Source organism: Chenopodium quinoa, unplaced genomic scaffold, assembly GCF_001683475.1.
Source record: "Chenopodium quinoa cultivar QQ74 unplaced genomic scaffold, ASM168347v1, whole genome shotgun sequence".
Taxonomy (NCBI): Eukaryota; Viridiplantae; Streptophyta; class Magnoliopsida; order Caryophyllales; family Amaranthaceae; genus Chenopodium; species Chenopodium quinoa.
In genome coordinates, this window is record NW_018743919.1 from 4429233 (window position 1) to 4451161 (window position 21929).

The 21929-nt window shown below is 35.0% G+C and overlaps 4 protein-coding genes, 1 non-coding gene and 1 pseudogene across 5 annotated transcripts; 5 read left to right on the top strand and 1 right to left on the bottom strand.

The window, feature by feature from the left end:
- Positions 1-736: 736 nt before the first annotated feature.
- LOC110687504 (protein C2-DOMAIN ABA-RELATED 11-like) lies at positions 737-3017 on the top strand. The gene is made up of 5 exons (XM_021864159.1): positions 737-907; positions 1039-1085; positions 1360-1470; positions 1627-1722; positions 2316-3017. Exons 3-5 carry the CDS (start codon positions 1360-1362, stop codon positions 2613-2615), a joined length of 507 nt encoding a protein of 168 aa, XP_021719851.1. The 5' UTR covers positions 737-907; positions 1039-1085; the 3' UTR covers positions 2616-3017.
- A 161-nt stretch (positions 3018-3178) lies between these two features.
- Positions 3179-6132, top strand: LOC110687503 (DNA oxidative demethylase ALKBH2-like). The gene is made up of 4 exons (XM_021864158.1): positions 3179-3882; positions 4340-4456; positions 4542-4725; positions 4844-6132. The coding sequence occupies exons 1-4, from the start codon at positions 3592-3594 to the stop codon at positions 5050-5052; spliced, it is 801 nt and encodes a 266-aa protein (XP_021719850.1). The 5' UTR covers positions 3179-3591; the 3' UTR covers positions 5053-6132.
- A 142-nt stretch (positions 6133-6274) lies between these two features.
- LOC110687501 lies at positions 6275-9231 on the top strand (annotated as a pseudogene).
- Positions 9232-10061: 830 nt separating this feature from the next.
- Positions 10062-12880, top strand: LOC110687502. Its single transcript, XM_021864157.1, has 4 exons — positions 10062-11203; positions 11542-11666; positions 11807-11922; positions 12250-12880. The coding sequence occupies exons 1-4, from the start codon at positions 10660-10662 to the stop codon at positions 12509-12511; spliced, it is 1047 nt and encodes a 348-aa protein (XP_021719849.1). The 5' UTR covers positions 10062-10659; the 3' UTR covers positions 12512-12880.
- On the top strand, positions 12546-12618 carry TRNAF-GAA. Its single transcript has one exon. It is a non-coding gene; the product is annotated as a tRNA-Phe (tRNA).
- A 500-nt stretch (positions 12881-13380) lies between the features above and the next one.
- On the bottom strand, positions 13381-16990 carry LOC110687505 (serine/threonine-protein kinase D6PKL2-like). Its single transcript, XM_021864160.1, has 3 exons — positions 16842-16990; positions 15298-16304; positions 13381-14637 (listed from the first exon to the last, which is right to left on the bottom strand). Exons 2-3 carry the CDS (start codon positions 16182-16184, stop codon positions 13767-13769), a joined length of 1758 nt encoding a protein of 585 aa, XP_021719852.1. The 5' UTR covers positions 16185-16304; positions 16842-16990; the 3' UTR covers positions 13381-13766.
- Positions 16991-21929: the final 4939 nt, after the last annotated feature.

A 21929-nucleotide genomic window follows, 5' to 3' on the forward strand; every position in this document is an offset into this window, starting at 1 on the left:
TCAAGACACAATACGGAGTATATAATTAATATATAAACTCTTCTATTTGTGTTAAAAAAGATATTAATACGGAGTACATAATATGATTAAAAAATTTGTTCCTTGGTTACCAATTGTTACCTAAAGGTCATTGCCTGATTCAATCACTGATGGCTTAGTTCAAAATATTTACTTTTTTATTTTCTTTGTGGTTATCACAAAGCATCTCACTATAAATAAGAGGGATTACATACTTACATCAACATTTAAAAGTTAAAATGTATCTATCTATATATACTAAATACGAGCTCTACATTAACAAATTTTAATTGACAATAAGAAAATGAACTATACTGATAATATTTATGTGAGTAAAAATAAATCAAACATTGAATATTATAAAATCTATATTAAGATATTAAAAAGCGTTCCTAAGAACGTCTATGTGCCATGCACTTATATTTTTAAAAAATGTTCTCCATAAGATTTTAACACATAACCTTTAACTCTAAAGATGAACATCTTACCACCAAATTATGTGATATTTTATGTTACCTTATGATACAAAATATTAATATGTATAACAAATTTACTAACAAGAAAAAAGGTAATGACCCGAGACATCGTCTAGGCCCAAATACTAGTTATCTATTATATATTCCATAATAATCGCATCATCCACGTGGCTAGTATAAAAAATTCCTGATTTATGTGAAGAAGGACAATGGAAGAAAAGTCCCAAAGTTTGACACCATTTGAGAAAGTTTCCTTAGACTAGAGAGTAGAGAGACACATTATTACATTCCATTTTATTTATTTTATTTAAAAAAAAAAAAATCTATTTAGCAGTGTGGACTTGACTTTTGTTGGTTTCAGCACACGGTGGGTAGGAAGTAGGAACTCAAAGAAGTGGATGATGAAGGAAGAGGTCAGACAAACATACTTATGTCTTTCATTAATAATTAATACCACTAATTAACAATTAATTATAGTTGGGTTTCTTTGTGTTTATATGGAAATCCAATTCACTCGTTTTTCCACTCCCAATCTCCATCGCAGCCAACAGAAGAATTTACATCAATCCACCAACTTTGATTTTTCTCAAGGTTAAGATTTTCTTTCTTTAATTTCACCTTTTTTTGCCATTCCTAAGGTTTTGGTTCAACTTATTCCTTTATTTTTATTCAATTTTAGTATTTGAACTAACTGTGGTGTAAAAGTTGTTTTTTTTTTGTTTTTACAATTGAGTATTTGTATTTGACCTCTAAATGATTGAGGTTGTATTTCTGCCATATCTATTCCTGAATGATTTAGGATGTATTTCTGCTACATCTTGTCTGTTGTTATGAATTGTTAGTTAACGATACCGTTTTCGGGCAGATGTCGAATCCTGCAGGTATTCTCAAAGTTGTGGTAGTGCAAGGCAAGAGGTTGGTTGTTAGGGACTTCAAAACCAGTGACCCTTATGTCAAATTCAAGCTTGGTGATCAGGTTTCGCTTTTTTAACAATGCATTATATCTATCATCTAGATTCTAAGCTATGATTCTTATAAATAATTCATTTATTTGTCCTGATATCATATTAGAGTAATTCGGTGTATCTTTGTTTTGTATCGTAGTTTGAAGATTGTTGCTCTTTTTCTTCAGGTTGCAAAGACTAAGGTTATTAACAGCTGCCTAAACCCTGTTTGGAATGAAGAGCTTACCTTTTCCCTCACAGATTCTGTTGGAACTCTCAATTTGGTGAGTAATTTAGTTTTAAGTATTGCTTCTTTTTTTTTCTACATTTTATGTCTTTGCTTTTCATGTTTGCAGAGTGTGGTTTTGCCCTTAGCTTGCTTGATTAAGCGAGAAACTTATGTTGCACTTGGAAGTGGTTTTCCTGTGTACATCAGAATTACAGATGCTTACAATAATGTAGTAGTTGGGAGCTAATGTTGATTATTGACTAGTCTACTTGTTGACTGAAGAGATAAGAATGACTTTAAAAAGCTGTTTACTGATTGATTTGCTTACGACTTTACAATTCATAAACTTTTGTCCTTTCCTTTGTCTAATCAATCTTAGCTTGTTGATCACCCGTATATGGCTATATGGACGCTTAATACAACCGTCTTTATCATAATCAGACTTATGGCAGCCTCAAGTTAGATTTTGTAGGAAAAAGAGCATTGTTCTTTATTGTAATGTAGTAAGATACATGACCGACAAAGACAGTATGACTGCCTTATTACTTCTATATCAGGCTGTTTATACCTCTTAGATTTGGGTCAAATATAATCAGATGTAAGCATGTTAAACTTCCTTATAAATTTGGGTTGGCTATTGTTGTACAGGAAGTGTTTGACAAAGATCGGTTCAAGGCAGATGACAAGATGGGATATGCTCATGTAAATATACAACCACTTGTATCAGCAGCAAGACTAAAGCAGATCCTGAAGGTTTCTTCAGGGGAAACAACTTTGAGAAAGGTGATCCCGGACAGTGATAACTGTCTTGTGAGAGAGAGTTGTATTAATTGTGTGGATGGTGAAATTGTTCAAGAGCTATGGTTAAGGCTATGTGGGGTTGAATCTGGAGAAATTGAATTGAAACTCAAGTTAGAAAATCCTAACCCGGATTCCCTCTCTAGCTAGAACTTTGATGTATGGTGTTGGGTTTTTGTTTGAATGGTCATAATTGCTGAGCTAGGAGCCTAGGAGTAGTGATTGTTACATGATTAGTGAGGGAGCTGTAATATTAAATTATTGTATGCTAGAGTATAAGAACAAGCTTGTAGTTGTAGTGGGTCGTGTGATTTACAATTTAGGTAAATGGAGAAGTGAAGGGGTCTGCTGGAAAAAGTTGATCAAAACATGTACGCTGTGCATCAGTGTATGTTTGTGATAAGCTGTGAGTTCGTAGCTAAGGTTTCTTTGTTGCTGTTATATTGCATGAAGTCGTCCTACATTAAGGCCCTTCCACAGTCCTCCGATCCTCCCCATGTGTAATAGTTAACGTCATGAGCTTGTGAGAGGATATAAATTATAAATTGGGTGTAATATGTGAATTGCTCACAATTATAGATGTACCATAATCATACCCTTATGTTTCATTAAAAGTCCTAATTGTAACTTTTTGACTTTTTTGCTTGTCAACGTATATCTTCAATTGTTAATATCTTAAAATATCGTTAAGTACAAATTAACGAAATTGTTAAAGTTGATAAAGAAAATTAAAAAAAATATTACCTGTAGTTTAATGTTGGTTTATACGCGGGCTTGTGGATGCCTTGGAAAAAAAAAATTTGTGCGCTTTGAACCGCAAACAATTCTGCATTTAAGTTCACTTATCATCCTAGTTTATAATTACATGTATATGCTTTTAAAATTGTATGATTTTCACTAATATAAACAAATTTAATCCCTATTTGAAACTTGTCAAAAATTAATCTTAATTTAATAGGAAGTACAACTTATAAAACGTATTCTTGTTGTACATTGAAATTGGGTCTCCATCATTAACTTATTAACCCTTGTAACATAAACCCATGTTTGTTGACAGCAGTTGTGGTATATAAAATTGGCAAATCAAAGTTGATTCTTTTTCCAGAAAAATCCTTTTTTTGAGAAAATGGAAAGCTCAAAAGCAAAAGAATGTGAAAATGAAAAATCAGATTCAAATGCAGTGAATCTGAACAAAAGCAACAGCAAAAGGGTCGAAGGAGAAGGAGAATTGTTGTTGTCAGAAATACGGAAAAGTAATATAAAAAGTAAGATCATAGAATTAGGAAATGGAAGTGAAGTTGAATATTACCCCAGATTTCTAGAGTACGAGGATGCCTGGAAATACTTTGAATACCTCAACAATCATATTCCATGGACTCGCCCTACCATCCATGTATTTGGCCGTTCATGCCTCCAGGTATATATCCTTATTTTTTTATTCATTAATTTATTTAAATAGCACGGGTTACCTGAAATTGACTTTAATCCCTGGTTCGTGGAGGCGTATGGACCATTACGCTCCAAAACGACATAGGTTTTGCAATCAAATGCAGGGTGGTTTTAAATCCCATGTTTTAATAAAAGGCGGTATTTACATGCAGTTATAGCCCAATGTACATGGGCATATAAAAGAACAGATTGTTCAGTTATAGCCCGGAAAGATTTTCATGTTATATGTACGCCTGATACGATTTGATAAGCCTTAATTAGTCTTTGAAATTTATTTTGTTAAGGTGAACCGAACACACCTTAGTACTCAAGAAATTGATGTGGTTAGCCCTGATTTTCATGTTATATGTATACTTAATTGGACCTGAATCACCTGATTACACACCCTCATTACTTGTAACTAAAGCTGATAAAAACGGTTGCAGCCCCGTGAAAGCTGCTATGTTGCAAGTGAGGGAGTTTCCAAATTGAAATATAGTGGCTATCAACCTCATGCTTACCCTTGGCACCAATTCCCACCCCTTAATCATCTTCTCCAAGCGGTACGTCTCATTTTATCTTTTAATCAAAACTGCTACTTAACTGTAATATAGTTTGATTGAACAATTTGTTAAACAAATTTTCAAGGTTGAAGATGCTGTTCCTGGAAGTCATTTCAATAGCTTGCTTTTGAATAGATACAATTGTGGTAATGACTACGTTTCTTGGCATTCTGATGATGAACCTCTTTATGGTCCCACTCCTCTAATTGCTTCCCTTTCCTTTGGTTGCGAACGTCACTTTTTCTTGAAGAAAAAATCCAATAAATCAGGTACTGCTAGTATGTGTACTGTATATATTGCTAGTTTGCTACTAGTCTTGTAAGTCGTAATTAACTTTACAATGCTGTGTTTTTCGGCCTGTCTGCTCCGATCTGTTATTTCTACTAGTGTCAAAGGCGAATTCAAGTAATGAACCTGCAAGCAAGCGGTTGAAGACAACCAACAATGCTGATCAGGATCAGCATTCCTTTTTATTAAAACATGGATCGCTTTTGGTTATGAAAGGTTACACTCAGAGGGATTGGATTCATTCCGTGCCTAAACGTACTAAACTAGATGCTGTCAGGATCAACCTTACCTTCAGGCTTGTCCTTTAACCTTCCAACATTCATGTTTTTTACTTGGAGGGATGTTGTGCTATGGGCTGGATGTAAACTCCCCATACATAGTTACTGTCTAATTGCCTATCTTTTCACTTACATTGCATAATGTAGCTGCTTTTTTGTTCTTACTTGTATCACATTATGTACCTGGTTTTGAATGGGAACATTTTCTTCACTCTGTCAATTTTCTGCTTATTTGCTCGTATGTTGCCTTTTATTCCATATGTTTTCCCTTGTGGTGAGTACGGGCTTCCTATCTCTAGGAAGATTAATATTAACACAAAACCAAAACATTCTCGAAGCTTGTATACCATGAGTATGCTCCAGATGAAAATATTACCATGCGTAACAACCATGATACAGAGCTAGCTTTATTTTTCTTTTTCTTTTTTTTTTTTGGATTTTTCTATCAGCATTCAGCAATCTGCAACGAGTGACAGAACACAAAAATACAGCTGAAGTTCTGTAATACCAAGTTAATAGTTTGTTATTTTTTACATTATGTTTCTATGACAAGTATGTTAATAAGAAACAAGGTCAAAGCGCACGAACTAAGTTTAGTGCTAGGTAAGAAGTTGGATGAGATTATATCACACAAATTTATTTAGTTTTATCAAACATACATCCACAAAACCACATCTCTCATCTAAAAATAGTAATATAATGTCCAGCATTGTAGGCTTTGTTGAGCAATGTTCGTGTTAACCTCTTTAATTGTGTGGCTCCTATTTGTCCTCTCTTCTCTTCTACTTTTTTTCTCTCATTTTCATTCTATTGCAGATTAATCTCTTTCTTGCATTTCAGTTTTAATTCATCATTTGCCTTCTAACTTGAATTCATAATAATAGTTCTGGGCATTCAGCAACGTTGTTACGAAGATTGATCATAGAATTTTACCATAGTATTATCTCCCTTTCTAAATTGATAACTTGAAGCTAATTGCCTTCCAATACATAACTCCTATTTTTCTCTTCAGGTATGCTCATCTCTACCAACAATGTAATTAGATTATATTTTATTTCAACATGCACATATTGTTTTCAGATTTTTTTTTTTTTGGTGCTAATACAACCTTGATTTAATTTTTAGATGCTCTGTATAATTTAATCCCTTTAATTCTTATACAATGAAGGGATTTTTACTTTCAACAAAAAAAAAAACAAAAAAAAAATATAGCTAGTGTGTAATTTCATACTTGTATATTATTATTTACTTGATAATATTATTTAACTGTAAGGATCTCCTATACGAATATGACATTAAAGCTTTTTGTTATGATCCAAGTGTCCTAAGAAAACAGAGTGATTGAAGTCATCAAAAAATTTCACATGAATACTGAGATTTAATTGATAGAAGGACAACATATAATCTGGAGTAGCATGCAAAATTCTGATGTTGCCAACCATATGTCAGGTTGCAATTTTTTGTTGTTGCAAACAAAGTTATGGTGCATCATTAATTGATCTACCAGTTGAATAAGTACTTCAATTACCTAACATGATGAACATAGCAAGGACACGACAGAACTCCATAGGAAGCTCCCCGAAGGCAGTCGAAGTAGGAGAGATTGATACCAAAGCTCCTTTCCAATCTGTCAAAGATGCTGTCAGTCTCTTTGTTGAAGCATCATCATCGTTCTCTCCTAAAGCCAAACCTCTTGTTACCAAGAATAGTTTCAAACCTCAAGCACAGGTATATTTTTGATTTAATAGTCATACCAGAAAGTTGATGTCAATTTGTTTACTATTAATTCTATTTCATACGTGAAATTAAGCAGGTAGTATTAGATAAGGAGGCACAGCTACATATTGCTTTGACTGAGCTGAATAAACTGAAGGAGCAACTGAGAGGAGCTGACTCCGAGAAAATAAAATCATACCTGAACTTGACAAGGCTCGAAGGACTTTTGATGAACTCAAACAAAAACTAAAATCCATCAATGAATCCAAGAAGTCCGTACTTGAAAATTCAGAAGCTCTAAATGTTAGGGCTAGGGAGCTTGAAGAAGCAATATCATCTAGCGTTAATGCTCAAGACGTGGTTGATAGTGTACAACAAGATCTGGATGCCACCAGAGAGGAGTACAATGCTGCCATCTTGGAGCTTGATGCATCAAAACAACTACTCAACAGCGTGCGTAGGGAATATGACATGACTTTAGAAGCCAAAGCCGCTGCTTTACGCGATAAACAAAAAGCAGATGAGGCAGCAGAAGCTCACCAGCACAGAGTCAGTGACCTCACCAAGCAGATTTCTAGCATGCAGGAAGCAATAGCCAAAATCAAATCTTCTTCTAAAGACACTGAAGAGGAGCACCAGAAGCTTTCAACATATAAACGTGAGGAGCTATGTTTTGATAAACTTTCCAGGGAAGAGTTGGAGTATAAATTGCTCACTCTGAAGAATGAACACCAATCTCTACTGTCGGATGAAAATCTGCAGTTGAAACTTGTGGAAACTAAAGCTGAAATTTTATATATTGAAGAAAAGTTATCAAAATCCCGAGCTACTTATTTAGAATCTCATAAAGGAACAACTTTTGAGCTTGAGAATGCTAAGAAATCACTAGAGAAGATAGCAGAGGAGAAGTCATCTGTTCAACATTCAGTTGAATCCCTCGAGCAAGAGCTAGAACATGTTGGAAAAGAATTGGCAGAGCAGAAGCATAAGCAGAAGGAAATAGATGCTTTAGTCAACAAGCTTCAAGCCGAAGTAGACGATCACAAGAATGTACTTGAAGCTGGTGTTGTAAATAAAACAAGTGCAGCGGATGTCTCTGATGATACGGCCATATTGATTGAGCTACTGACACTGGAAACTGAGAGAGCTAGGCAAGGAACTCAAGAGATGAAGAAGGAAATAGAGGAGCGGAAGCAAGAATCCAAAACTATCACAGAGTCAATAGCAGAGATGGAAAATAAGCTAGCAAGTTTATTGAAAGAAGTAGAAGAAGCCAAAGCAGCAGAAAGAGCTGCACAAGATGAGATTAAAGCTCTTTCTGAAAAAGCTGAGGCTGCTCAGGAATCTACTTCTGAAAGCAGTGGAAAGATTAAGTTATCGACTGAAGATTACAACACTTTGATGGAGAAAGTTGATGAATCTGAAAAGTTAGCTTATATAAAAGTAACTGCAAACTTGGCTCTGGTAGAAGATCTAGTGGCAAGCCAAAAGGAAGCAGCTAAAAAATATGAAGCTGTTTCAAAGGAGATAGAAGAACTAAAGATGAAGGAAGAGGAAGCTCTAAAGACTGCTGAAATGGCAGAGTCTGCAAAGAGTGCTTTGGAAGTGGAGCTGCATCGCATCAACCAGAGCAAATCCATCAAACAACTGAAGCTGAATTGACACTTCAGAGTGATACAGAGGAACCTAATTCTGAAATTTGCCTTTAGTATCAATATCCTGCCCATAAGCTCATGTTACAGACAAAAATATTATAGAATTTGCATGTTCTCTCATCGTTGTATTAAAATGTTCTTGTACAGCAAAAAAAAAAAAAAAAAAAAAAAAAATAAAAAAATAAAAAAAAATTGTTGTAGCTTATGGCTGGGGAAGGATCTCTATATTGCAATTGAGATTATGTTTTCATTGGTATAACTGTTTCTTAAACTGAGCCAATGATGTTGGTTTTTGTAGCTTCAATGTTACAACCTGATCCCACCATTGAGGAGCTGGTATATTCTTGGTGCAGCAATCAATTTCTCGAATCATCATTCCCTTGAGAGCTGTCATCGTTAAGTGGTCATGAACCCTGATCGTTATTTCCATTTGAACCATCTGTTGAGTCAGGGTCCAGTTCTGTATAACTCGGACTCTTAACAGTTTTGGGTGATCTCAGTTTCTTCTGCAGAGACCTCAGGCAGGTGTATGGAAAATTTTCTGTTTATTTACATCACAATGCTGGAGTAAAGACTGCTAGATGATGTAGCTATAGAGTATAGAGGCGTTAATAAAAATTTGTAATCCAAGGTTACAGCTCTTTCAGGATGTTGTGAGGATTTCATCCTTTTTGAACAATAACACAACTCTGTACTATCATAATAAATAATATAATTTGTGAAGCAATGACGAATTATTAGACCAAGTGGATAGCTTGTTAGAATCACATGAAAAAGAGATAAATATTGCTTAAGACAACAGTTCAAATTTTATGATGTTATAGATACATCGTATATAATAATTTAGCAAAGAACGGAGGGAGTATGAGCTTGATATTTCACATGAAACAAAGTGTTGAAGGATTAACTTAACCAAAAGCTTAAAGTGATGGTTGAAATCCAGTATTAGTTTATATATTCTATCACGCCCCTTTATATGAGAGTCCTTTGAGTTTGAAATGGCTATAATACCATGTTGAAAGACCAACTCAATCAAAAGTTTAAACTGATGGTTGAAGCCCATAATTGATTTATATACTCAATCACAAAGTATGTTGTAAATATGTTTTTTTTTTTTTAATTGTATGTGTATCCTACTATTTCTAAGTTAATATTAGTGACTTGTGAGGAAGGTAAGGGACAAACAATAAACCCTTGTAATAAGATAATATTGCACATTATACAGAGTAGTAACACAATATATTAAATTAGGAGTATATGTAGCTGTCATGTCATGACGAATTCTTTGGAAATAGTTTTCCGTGATTCTCTCACGTATTCGCATATTCCTTTTTTGAATATTGACATGCAGATTTCTGGCCTTGAGACTTTTCCTTCAGGGATTTTTCTCACTAGAAAAAAAAAAGAAAAAAAAAAAAAAAAAAAAAAAAAAAACTATCCATGACACTAGACTACATATTATGCAACTACAGGTACCTTATGCTGGACTGTTTCAAGTAACAATGCAACTGGTAACATAAAAATAAAGAAAAAAAAAAAAAAAACAAACACCACCTATAAACGCTAATGCAATAGGAAGTACTCCGTAGTAATTATAGTACCACGACGCATTCAGGTTTGAATAATTTGGTTGTAAGTTTGTAACCGAGACACCAAGGGAATGGGAAATAACAATTTTGTCTAGCCTTTAGTCCGTAACAGGCACTGGTAGACTAGCAGCTGATAATGATAGTAAAGGTAGAATTAAGAAAAAAATCACACTAGCAAGGCCCACGTTAATAGAGACCTATATGTTGCTAAGGAAGGGATTGAGAATATTCAACAACTTAAAAGAGTTAATTGTACTCTCTTGATCAAATATTTCAGGCCACGGAATTGAAGAGCAACAAAGTCAGCACCAACAGAGTCGGCACCATCTAACTCCCTTGATCAGACATTCAGAGTATATCAAAACTTTGAAATATAATATAGTTACAGGGAATTATAATTTCAGATTCCTGCCCTTCCCTACATTAGAGAGGCATATCATATCATAGGATAAGATTTTATTATCAGCAAGTATTCGCCTTCTTAGCCTTCTCCTATACCTGCTCCTCATAAGTCTTCGTTACTTGGATAAATAATACAGTATTATTATCATTACATCTTGTTGGTAGAAACTAGAAACCCTTATGCTAGAGTCAGGCCAGAATATAAAAACAAAGATCAATCTCATCAAACAAATTAAACTAAAGTAGTGTCAGAACCTTCAACCTTAAGCTCGTCTATGGAAATCACAAGTATAACATCCCCTAGCAGGGCCGATGACAGCGATGCCAATGCCACTGCAAAAGCCGCCACCAGCCCTGTATCAGTTGACCATCATCACTACTCTCGTTTTGATTCCATACACAACAGCAATTATGATCGTGCTGCTCCTGCAGTTGCGGATGGTTATTTTGGGGATGTGAGCGAGATCATTGAGATAATGGAGGAAGATGAAGAGATTCTTGTTGCATCATCTTCATCATCACATCAAAAAAATAATAATCTTAATAAAAATAAAACTAGCTTTATTGGGAGATCAGGAGGGCAGCAGTTGACTACTATCAGTGAAGGTGGCATAATAACTAATACCACAAGTTTGTTCTCTATTGATATCCACAATAACAGTGGAAGATCATCTGATGATGTGGTATATGTTGCGGTGGGCAAGAGTGAATCAAGCAATGGTGCGCTTCTATGGACCCTCAAGCATTCTGTTCATCCTGGGACTACTCTTGTTTATCTCATTCACGTCTTCTCTGACCTCAAATTCATTCCAAGCCCTTGTAAGTACACACCTCATCTCCTTAACTATACTACTATTCTTTTATACACATTTCTTCGTTAATTCTTAATCTTAACTGGCTTGCCATATCCTTCAGTTTTTTTTCTCTAATAACTACTTCGTATAATTACAAATCTTAATGAATAATTTATTAGCTCCCTTTACTTGGCTATATTAAATTAAATGAAATATGGTTTAAGAGAATCTGGAACCTAAAATTATATATTGGGGATATTGATGGCATACAGTAAATTATATGTACATAACATATTTATCTTTTAGGAATTGGGAATTAGCATATGATAATACATGCATTTTGCTAATAAAGAGAGATTGCAGTTGGAGGAGGGGTGGTACCAAAGACTCAAGTGAGTCCAGACCTTGTGGAGAGTTACATGGTGGAGGATACCAGGAAGAGGCGGGGATTACTTACCAAGTACATCGATATCTGCACTCCACATCGGGTAATCCATGAATGCTAATCCCATAAACTTAGATTTAGTTAAGTGCTCTTAGGCCAGCATATGTATTAGCTAGGCTAATTAGCAGTAATGCATGTATCTAACAAGAATTACTTACTAATTTAAACAATGAACATGTACAGGTACAGGTAGAGACTATACTGATCGAGAGTGATTTCGTGGCAAATGCTATTGTGGAGTTGATTTCTGTTCTCAACATTCGCCAATTGGTTGTAGGAATGTCCAAGTCCAACTTGAGGTATTACAGAAACCAACTAAATATAAAGCAAGATTATAACTAGTTAAACTTATAAGCATTGGCCATAACTAATCGAAGCCTACTGCATGTGAGGCGCTTAATTAAAATATATATATATATATATATATATATATATATATATATATATATATATATATATATATATATATATATATATATATATATATATATAGGGAGCATTATATTTGTCAAGGAAAACGGATTTAGTACATACATTATAGGAATTAAGAGTATGTCTGTAAAAGAATGAGTATAAATTTTTTACAAAAATGAAAGTAAAGATTGGTGCATGGTGTGATTTAACAGGAAACTGAAAGCAGGAAAAGGAAGTGCGACAGTAGCAGATCAGATAAGGCAAAATGCAGATGAGGGGTGCGAGCTCACAATCGTATGTCAAGGCAAAAAACTGAACATGTCGGAGTATTATCGAACTTCTGAAGATCATCTGCATTCAAATACCACTTCTTCTCCAATAGCTGCCTCTAGTGACGGCCGTAATCAATTTGACGAGCAGCAACAGCAGCCTCCTACGTCCCACAGCTCCTTTTCTTGTTGCTTTAAAGGTTGAATCTTTTATTTACGTAGGAGGGTGAATACAACAAGCGGGGATAGCTCAGTTGGGAGAGCGTCAGACTGAAGATCTGAAGGTCGCGTGTTCGATCCACGCTCACCGCATTTTTTCATTATTATTATTTTTTGCAAATATGACCTTCCTGTTTCCCACTTGGCCGCCGTTCCACCCCGAGAGTTGTGACTTGTAAAGATTATATGCAACCTCACACTTGAGTAGTTCACTTCACTTTTAAAGTTGTTGTATCTGTACTCTGCTGCGGAGTACTATTGTATATCTGGACCAACATACAATAATTCCATTTAGGAGACATTTAATCCGACAAAGATGCAATAATAATATCAAGTAATATGTACTTATTTAAATGTCTTTAATAAATACTCCGAATCCTACTTTGATCTACTGACTTTAGACCCTAATTATGACTCCCAGCCCTTTAACAATACAGAATTATGTTACTTTAGTCCTTAATCATGCACATGTAGTCACCCTTGCCTTGGTGCAGTACAGCCAGCAGGAAAATTTGATTCTTTAGCATGTGCAATTATGTTGTTTAATAAAAGATAATTCTAACTTTTTATATACACTACCATTTTTATTCATCCTTCTTAATAAAGATCATTTTATATAAATTAATCTTTTAAAAAAAGAAGACATCTTTCAAAGAGTGTGACCTAGAGTTTACATAAAGAAGAATTTCATCCAACAAATTTTGGATAATGACCCTTATGGGTCACTCTCTTCATGAGTTTATGGTTTCAAGAGAGTAGCAAGTATCTACTAGTAATAGCAATGGCTAATTTACTCCACAATGACTACATGTATCCGACTTTAATAAAAATGTTACGTGCAACGAGTAGGGTAAATACTTTTGAAAAATAAAAAGCTCTGAAACAAATGGAGCACATTTTAAGATACATATACATTTTACCTCTCTTTCGAGTATTTGGAGAGTTTACACCGCACCCAATACATTAGTTTTAACATAAATACATTACAGGCAAAAACCAGTTACAGCCATTGCAGGCCTGGATCAGCATATAGCAACCATATCTGCTTCTGCCTCCTCAGTACAGGGGCACTCCAACTCCACCGCATTTCTCCCAATTTGTGCTCACCAGATAATTATAAAGATCAAATCTTTTTGGCAATAGTTCTCCTAATCCAGCAGAATGCGAAACATTTATGGAAAAAAAAAAAAAAAAAAAAAAAAAAAAAAAAGAAGAAGAAAATTGGAACAAAGATTGCAACCTCAGAAGAAATCAAATTCAAGATAATTGTCAGAACCCTTTTGATCAGATGCCCTCATAGCAAGATCAGCTTTTTCATGAGGAGGAGGAGCTGCTGCCTTTTCAATAACAACAGGCTTCGGTATCTCAGGAGGTGTAGCACACCGTATTAGTGCCCAGTTCACACCTTCAAAAAATGGGTGTTGCTTAATCTCTGTTGCCCCTCTTTTGTATGCCAACCTATGCAGTGGTTCTTTCACAAGCAACCCCTTTATGAGATCCCTGCCTGCAAAACTTACAGCTGGGGATTCAGGAAATCTTAGAGGTTGCCCCACAACATTGAACAGAGTAGCACGGTTCCCTGAACCCTTGAAAGGAGTTCTTCCGAATAACAGCTCATAAAGAAAGATCCCAAACGTCCACCAGTCGACTGCACTTCCATGACCTTCCCCTTTGATGATTTCGGGAGCCAAGTACTCATGGGTACCAACAAAAGACATTGATCTGGCACTGGTTGGCTCTGCCATAAGCTCAGGCAGTGGATTCACTTGGTTTCCAATTTCATTCTTTGCCTTCTTATCTTTCTTGGACCTACTTGTAAAAAAACGTGGCGAGAAGCATGTTGTCGGCGCAACACATGAAGGTTGAATGCAGGAAGGCTCAATACAAGCTGGCTGAACACAGTAACCTTGGTCTTTTCGCAATGGCTCCGTCTCGTTTGATGATGACTTCACTAGTGTTGGACTCACAGCACAACGAAGAGATAGATCAAAGTCTGAGAGCATTATGTGTCCATCTTCTCTCACAAGGACGTTCTCAGGCTTAAGATCACGATAGACAATCCCAAGCATGTGAAGATACTCCAGCGACAGGAGGACTTCTGCTACATAAAATCTGCAAGAGTTGATTGCAAAACAGAAGTCAGCGTGGTTGCATCACATTTTGAAAAAAATTATACGCCCATGTGACACAATGATGAAGGTCAATCTTTCCTAATCAAAAGTTGAAGCACAGAACACAATGCTGGTATTGCTTGCATCTCATATTGACAAGAGTTCCTACAAGAGTACAAGCCACTGGAGAACAAACTCAGTGCCTTAGATATCTTAAGTATTAGTGGTGCAAGGCTTAGCACCAGCAAACACACCATACAAGGAACCCTCATTACCAAAATTATGAATTATATTCATTGAACCTTCAGAGATGTAACTGGTCAACAACAGCAAAATGTGATTAAGCACAGAATTGTACCATGGAGTCTCAATCCTCTACCGTTGCAGCACAGGGAAAATCGGGCAGCTCTCTAAGTTAGCTTGCCAATATCAGATTGTGGAATGAATAAATTTAAGATCTTGAAATGTGATTCAGTTCAGACATATTCAGTGAACAAACGAACAATAACATGTCAAGTAGAAAAAATTATCCGTCCTTGCAAAGATATACCACAAAGAAATCCAAAAGATCAATGGTAAAGATAGATAGACAGAACAATTAACAAGAAAAATGACACCATGTACAAAGTATAATTAGTACTTGAGCTGTAGGTAATCTTACTTTACTGCCTGTTCAGTAAAATATTTCCCTGGCTGCCTCTGCCTAAGAGTGTGCAAATCTCCACCCGGGCAGAATTCCATTACCAAGCATGAGAATTTATCGGTCTCAAAGTGGGTATACAGAGTAGGAAGGAAAGGGTGGTCCAGAGATTGAAGAATCTCTCTCTCTGTCTGAGCTCGTAGTAACTTCTTGCGACTAGCCAAAGATGCTTTGTCCATTACCTTCATGGCAAAGTAACACTTAGTTCCACTCAGCTCAGCAAGGTACACACTACCAATATCCCCGCATCCCAACCTTTTGAGCAGTCTAAAGTGGCTCAACCCCAACATTCCATCTCTCGCACGGACTATTTGAATAGCCTCCCATCTGACATCATTCCCCTTGTGAGGCTTGCTAATGCTGCTACTAAAGCTGCTGCAACTGCTCTCATCACTAACATCGGTGCTAGTGCTTCCTCTACACAAACTACTCTTGCCACTTTCAACAAAATCAAGCCGGCCACTTGTTTTGGCACTTCCACTTGTCTTAGCAAGGCTGCTTGTTCCATCACTAAATTTAGCAGACACTGAACTGTCTTTGATACTTCCATATTCTGATGTTTTCTTCTCATGATCAGTGGATAAATCCTCCAAAATCCTAGCTTCATTCTCAACAGGATCTATGCCAGCCAAAGAGGGCTCAACACCGGACAACAAATTGAGGGATGCATTTTGGTTGGTGGGTTTAGATTTATCAGGGTGCTTGGAGGCAATCTGCAGTGAGTTCGCAAAGTGGTCAGTGAATTTGGGTTTAGATTTGGTGGAGGCAGAAACCTGGGAAGGAAAGGCCGAACGCCCTAGTCTATGTTGGCGATCAGACGAAGCTTTAATAGCATTATTGGAAGCCATAGGAAGTTAGGAAGGAAGAAAGGGTTGAAACATCAAAGTGAAGGTATACAAATGCAATTGAATCTGGGTTCAACACCCATTCTTCTGAAAATGACAGTAGTAGCTCCCATAATCCACCTCCTATCCAATTAAGAAAGCACAAAACCCACAATCAAACAAGATAATTAATCTTATTCTATGGAAATTATATGAGGTTTTGCTGCATGGACTGATTCATAATGCAATTTTTTTATTTTTTATTTTAGTAAAATAGAATGAAATCACCAAAAATCACACTCATAGACAGATATATATACATACATATATCTTCAATTCATCTACAGTTTAGGAAAAAACAGTCAAATTCAATTTTAATTTCATGCCAATAAACAGAAATTAGGAGACAAATAAGTAAAAAAAACAAAAAAATAAAATGAAATCAGAAAAGGAAAAAAAGGAAAAGAATAAAGGAAACCCAAAAGAGGGGGTGAGATTGAACAACGAGAAAGGGATCCATTGAAGGAACTTCAACTTGAAGAAGAAACCAAATTAAGAATAACAAAATGCAGATTAACAAATATAAAATTACTGGGTATGAGATCAACAAATTTAATCAAACAAAAAAACAGATCTTTAATTCATAAAAAAGAAGAGATCCCAGAAATGAAATGAAATTACCTGATAAAAAGTAGTATGAATCTTCAGGGTTTATGCTTCAGGTGGGGATGTGCAGAGAGTATCTGAGAATGAATGAGTGAGAAGAGAGAGTAATTTAGAGGAGAGAGAAAGAGTAAGAAAGTAATGAGGTAATCAAAGCGATATTATACTACGGAATGCTACTGTACTACAGGTCACTCAAACAATGCTACTCGTAGTAAATTGGAAGAAAGCAACTTCAGATTAGTCCTTTTTTCAATAATACTTGACCCACCAATTTGTTATCTTTCTATCGGGTTTGGATCTCTTGCTATGCATATCCATTTTCCATTCACTCAACACCCTAATTTTGTACTCCCTCCGTTTTTTTTATAAGCTAAAGTTGGAATATTTCACTATTCATAGGTTATCATTGACTTAATTTTTTTACCAATATAATATATATATATATATATATATATATATATATATATATATATATATGATCTTATAAAATGTTGTTGCATTAGTCATAAATTCTACTTTTATAAATTATTTTTTTCATAATTTTTACTAACCTCTAATTAAAGATATTAATGGTCAAAGATGTGTCTCGGCAGATGTGCAAATCCAACTCTAGCTTAAAAAAAAAAAAAAAAAAAAAAAAAAAGATTTCATTAATAAAAGATAGCTAAGGAAATCTAAAATTCCAACACAAGTACAAACCACCTTAGAACTAATTACATCACAGATTCAATCAACGATCACCTAAACAAAAAACTTCATCCGAAGCAATACAATATGTGAATTAGCACTAATTCGGCTTGAAATCCACTATTGAATAATGTTTGAGTGAAAATACTCATATGATATTCTAGATACTTCCGAAGATTACGAAGCCCTAAATCTTCAACCCTCGGCAGACGAACAAATAAAGAAATCTTTAATAATTATACTTTTACAGAGGGCACTCAAGCTACACCTTGACACATGTCACTCTATGGTTAAAAATTTTCCCGCCTAACTTTCCATTCCTAAATATGTCAGCTAACTCAAGATTATATGCAACGAGATAATATAAATACATATATTTCATACTCCTTCAAAGTTAGGAAAGGATATATGATAATATGATATAGCATATTATTGAACAATCATTATAATCTATAAAAACTTATATCCTACTTATTTTAGCCAAGTTTTTATTACAGTTTAATAAAAGATATTATTGATTATATATTAAATGTATATTATCACTCATATATCACTAAAAGTATATATAAATAAGAATATTAGTCAACTAAAAATTTTCACGCTTAAATTTTTATTACACATGTAAATGTGAGATGAAATACTAGGTTTCACTAGAACGGGTACAGGATAGATTGGGTATGGACACGAAACGGGTATGCAATACAGATGTTTAGAAAATAGAGGATACGGTACGGCTAATTAAGTATGGAAAAAATTATTTTATAAAATTTTCAATAGTATTTGATAAATTTTACTTTATACTTCGTATATTTTAAGAAAACGAAAAAATTCATCAAATTGAATAAAAGTACTCGATATCCATAGGGATACGGGGTTGCGTATACAATGATCACAAAATCAACTAAACTTTTTCATTCAACATTGAATTATATTTATGGCATGGGGTACTATGATAAGATGGGTACACTTTATTATAATGAATAATCAAATAATGTAAAGTATTTCATTATTGTGCATTAAGCTAACCTTAGTTGATGTTGTGAGATTTGATATTTAAACTTTTAAAACCGTGCAATTGCACGGGCACTATACTAGTTAAGCCATATAGAATAACCACCATCTTCAAGATGGGATCCATTTATTGAAAGCAATTAAAAAGTTTTTGGGGCTTACAACCGATAACCTGATGGAAGCCCCTACAATGATTCACAATTGAGACTAGAAGAAAATAGATGAAAGAGAATGAGAGAAAAGGGAGAAGAGTGAAGACAACCTTCAAAACCAAAAAAGATTTAGCAATGGAGGCTTCTAATTAGAAGTGTTAATTCAGGTAATTGGGTCAGATTTGGTCAGGTCGAGTCGGATTTAGTCTATTTTAAATTTAAGTCATGATAAATTATTATGCTTAGACAAATTGAAATTTGGTTCGGATCAAATCAGTCAGGTCAGCTTTTGAATCATCTACTTGTAATTGTAGAATGATTGAAATGGTTAGGTTTAGCTGTTTAGGTTTGTTTAAAGCTTGCCATAAGCCAACATGTATTGCTATACTAGCTCACGTGTCATGCTAGAGGATCATGCATTCATGCCTGTAATGGATTACATAAAAGTCATACTCTGTATCATGTTAGACTTTTGCATAACTTTCATAAACAAAATCCATATATCGTGTAATGCCAATGGACAAATGAGAAAGACCTTGTAATGAGAAGAATGAGAAGTAATCTAGTGCATACAAATAAAATGATCTAATGGCTCTTGTTTTAAGCTTCATTAATGGCAAAATTGTAAATAATACTTTTCCCCATTTAATTTTTTCTCCTCGCTGTGTTCCTCTCCCTGTTTATCACTCTTCCCCATTATACTTTTTTCTCAGAGTTCAAAAAAAAAAGAAAAAAAAAAAAAAGAAAAAACCCCATTTCTCTCCCTCTTCTTCCTGTTCCTCTCCCTCTCTCTCCTCCTTAATTATATCTTATCCCACCTTTTTTTCTCTCATATTTCAAAAGGATTTACATGATTGTGATAAATGTCGTTGACAATATATAGTAAGAATACATGTGTTTATATCCAAGAGTACGATTAAATATGCTTAAGTTTTAAGCTATATGTGCATTTATTATGTAAAAATTGTGCATAATTTACAAATTATATGCATATTAATCAACTGAAATCTGCAATTTCTCAGTTAGTAGATCCGTATTTGAATTATATGCAAATATTGTTGAATATTCTCTAAATGATCGAGGTATGTCTGCTTATGATTTAAAGTTCAGCCAATTGCTCGATGTTTTTCATAATTCATCATTTAACGATACGAGTTCGGGAGTGCAATTCAACAATACTCAACTAAATAGTGAAGCCTGGAAATTCGATCCAAGTAACGAAGCCTAGAAATTCGATGCTTATTACTGGGTTTGCAATTTGCTCACAACTACATTTACTTTCTTATCTCTATAATTAGAAGTTAGAACTGTTAATAAGCTTTAATGGAGGAGATAGAAAGAGTTTGTTTCGGTGAAGATGAAAATAAAAGTAAAAAACGAATAAGCATCATTTTTGAATTAAATGTGCATAACATTTGTACTAAATTCATGCGTGATGAACCACCGGGATTATTTCACACAAGTTAGATGAATTTTAGCAAAAACCCAAGCGCAATTTTCGCTCTCTTCAACGTTACTGACACCATTTCCACTCTGATGAAGCATTTTCTCTCTCCCCACGCCATTGTTGCTAAAAATTCACCATTGATAACTATTCTTCTACTAAAAAACTGCGATAACTTCTCTTTCTCATTGGTTAATTTCTTCTGCTCACGAAATTCGCCATTGAAGAAATTACTCGATGAAAGGCTGAAAAACTAGGTAAAACTTCGAAATTTTAATTTATGCGAAATTTATACTGTTGTGATAATTTTAGAGGATTATGGAGTTTGAACTGTTTTTTATTTGATTTATCGAAAAATTATATTTGCCGACATTTAATTTTATTTTTTTAGCTACAAATTTGGAGTTCATCCGATTTCTCAAGTGTAATTTCTTCAGCAATAGTGAATCCCTTACGAATCCGTAATATCAAGCTCAAAGCTAAGTATTAATCGCATTTTATAAGTTTGATATTAGTTTTTAGCTAAACAATTGAAGTAATTTACCATTCCTTGCGAATTAATTTTGTATGATTATTCAATTATTGTTGCTGATATTTGTGTAAATTTATGAATTGTGAGGAGTGTTTGTGAGATTTTCATGCCTGAATTTGTCATCATTTTTTTGTTCCTTTTTTTAATTACATTTTGGATATTGATTATATACTTTTTAGAGAGATGATAACCTATCTACTCTAGATGGGTATAGCCTTATACCCAGTGGCGGATCTAGGGGGGTTCAAGGGGGTTCATTGAACCCACAGATTTTTTGGAAAACAAATATAAGTTTTAATTTTTTTTTTTAAAAAAAAAAAAGGTTTAAAAGAAATTTTGGTGAGAATAATTATCACACGAGTAAGTTTGGCGCATTGGTAATTCTATGGAGAATAGAGCAGCGCGCTCCTTTAGTACCTTAGGTCTTGGGTTCGACTCCAACTACCCCCCTTTTTTGTACTTTTTTTTAAAAAAAAAAAAAACTCCTTACATTCAGATTTCAATAAGTCATATTTCAAAAATCAAACATCAGACATTTTTCCCCAAATTCCCAAACACCAAAACCGCACCACGGCACCAGTAACAAACTCCTTACATAAAGATCCGCCCCTGCCGCCGCGGCACGCCGGCACCGCACACTGAGACACCGACGGCCGACCGGGCGACCTGCGAGGCGGCGACCACCTCACGGAGATACGGACGACTGGACTGTGGAGTGTGGACGACTGTCGACTGGACTAGGGTCCTAGGGACGAGTTTAGATTTCGAGTTCTTCTCTTCTACAATTGTGACTTTGTGAGTCCTCTTAATCTCTTATTCCTCATTTCCTCTACTCCTATTGAATCTTAATCTTGGTTTGCTTCATTGCTTGTTTTATTTTCCCCCAAATTCCCAAACACCAAAACCCTAACTTTAAAAAACTCCTTACATAAAGATCCGCCCCTGCCGCCGCGGCACGCCGGCACCGCACACTGAGACACCGACGGTCGACCGGGCGACCGGCGAGGCGGCGACCACCTCACGGAGATACGGACTGGACTGTGGCCGACTGGACTAGGGACGAGTTTAGATTTCGAGTTCTTCTCTTCTACAATTGTGACTTTGTGAGTCCTCTTAATCTCTTATTCCTCATTTCCTCTACTCCTATTAAATCTTAATCTTGGTTTGCTTCATTGCTTGTTTTATTTTTTAAATTGGTTTATGGTTTTGATATATTGTTGAATTCTTGAATTGTTGAGAAATTGAATTGTAGAAAGTTAGAAGTTAGAAACTTAAAA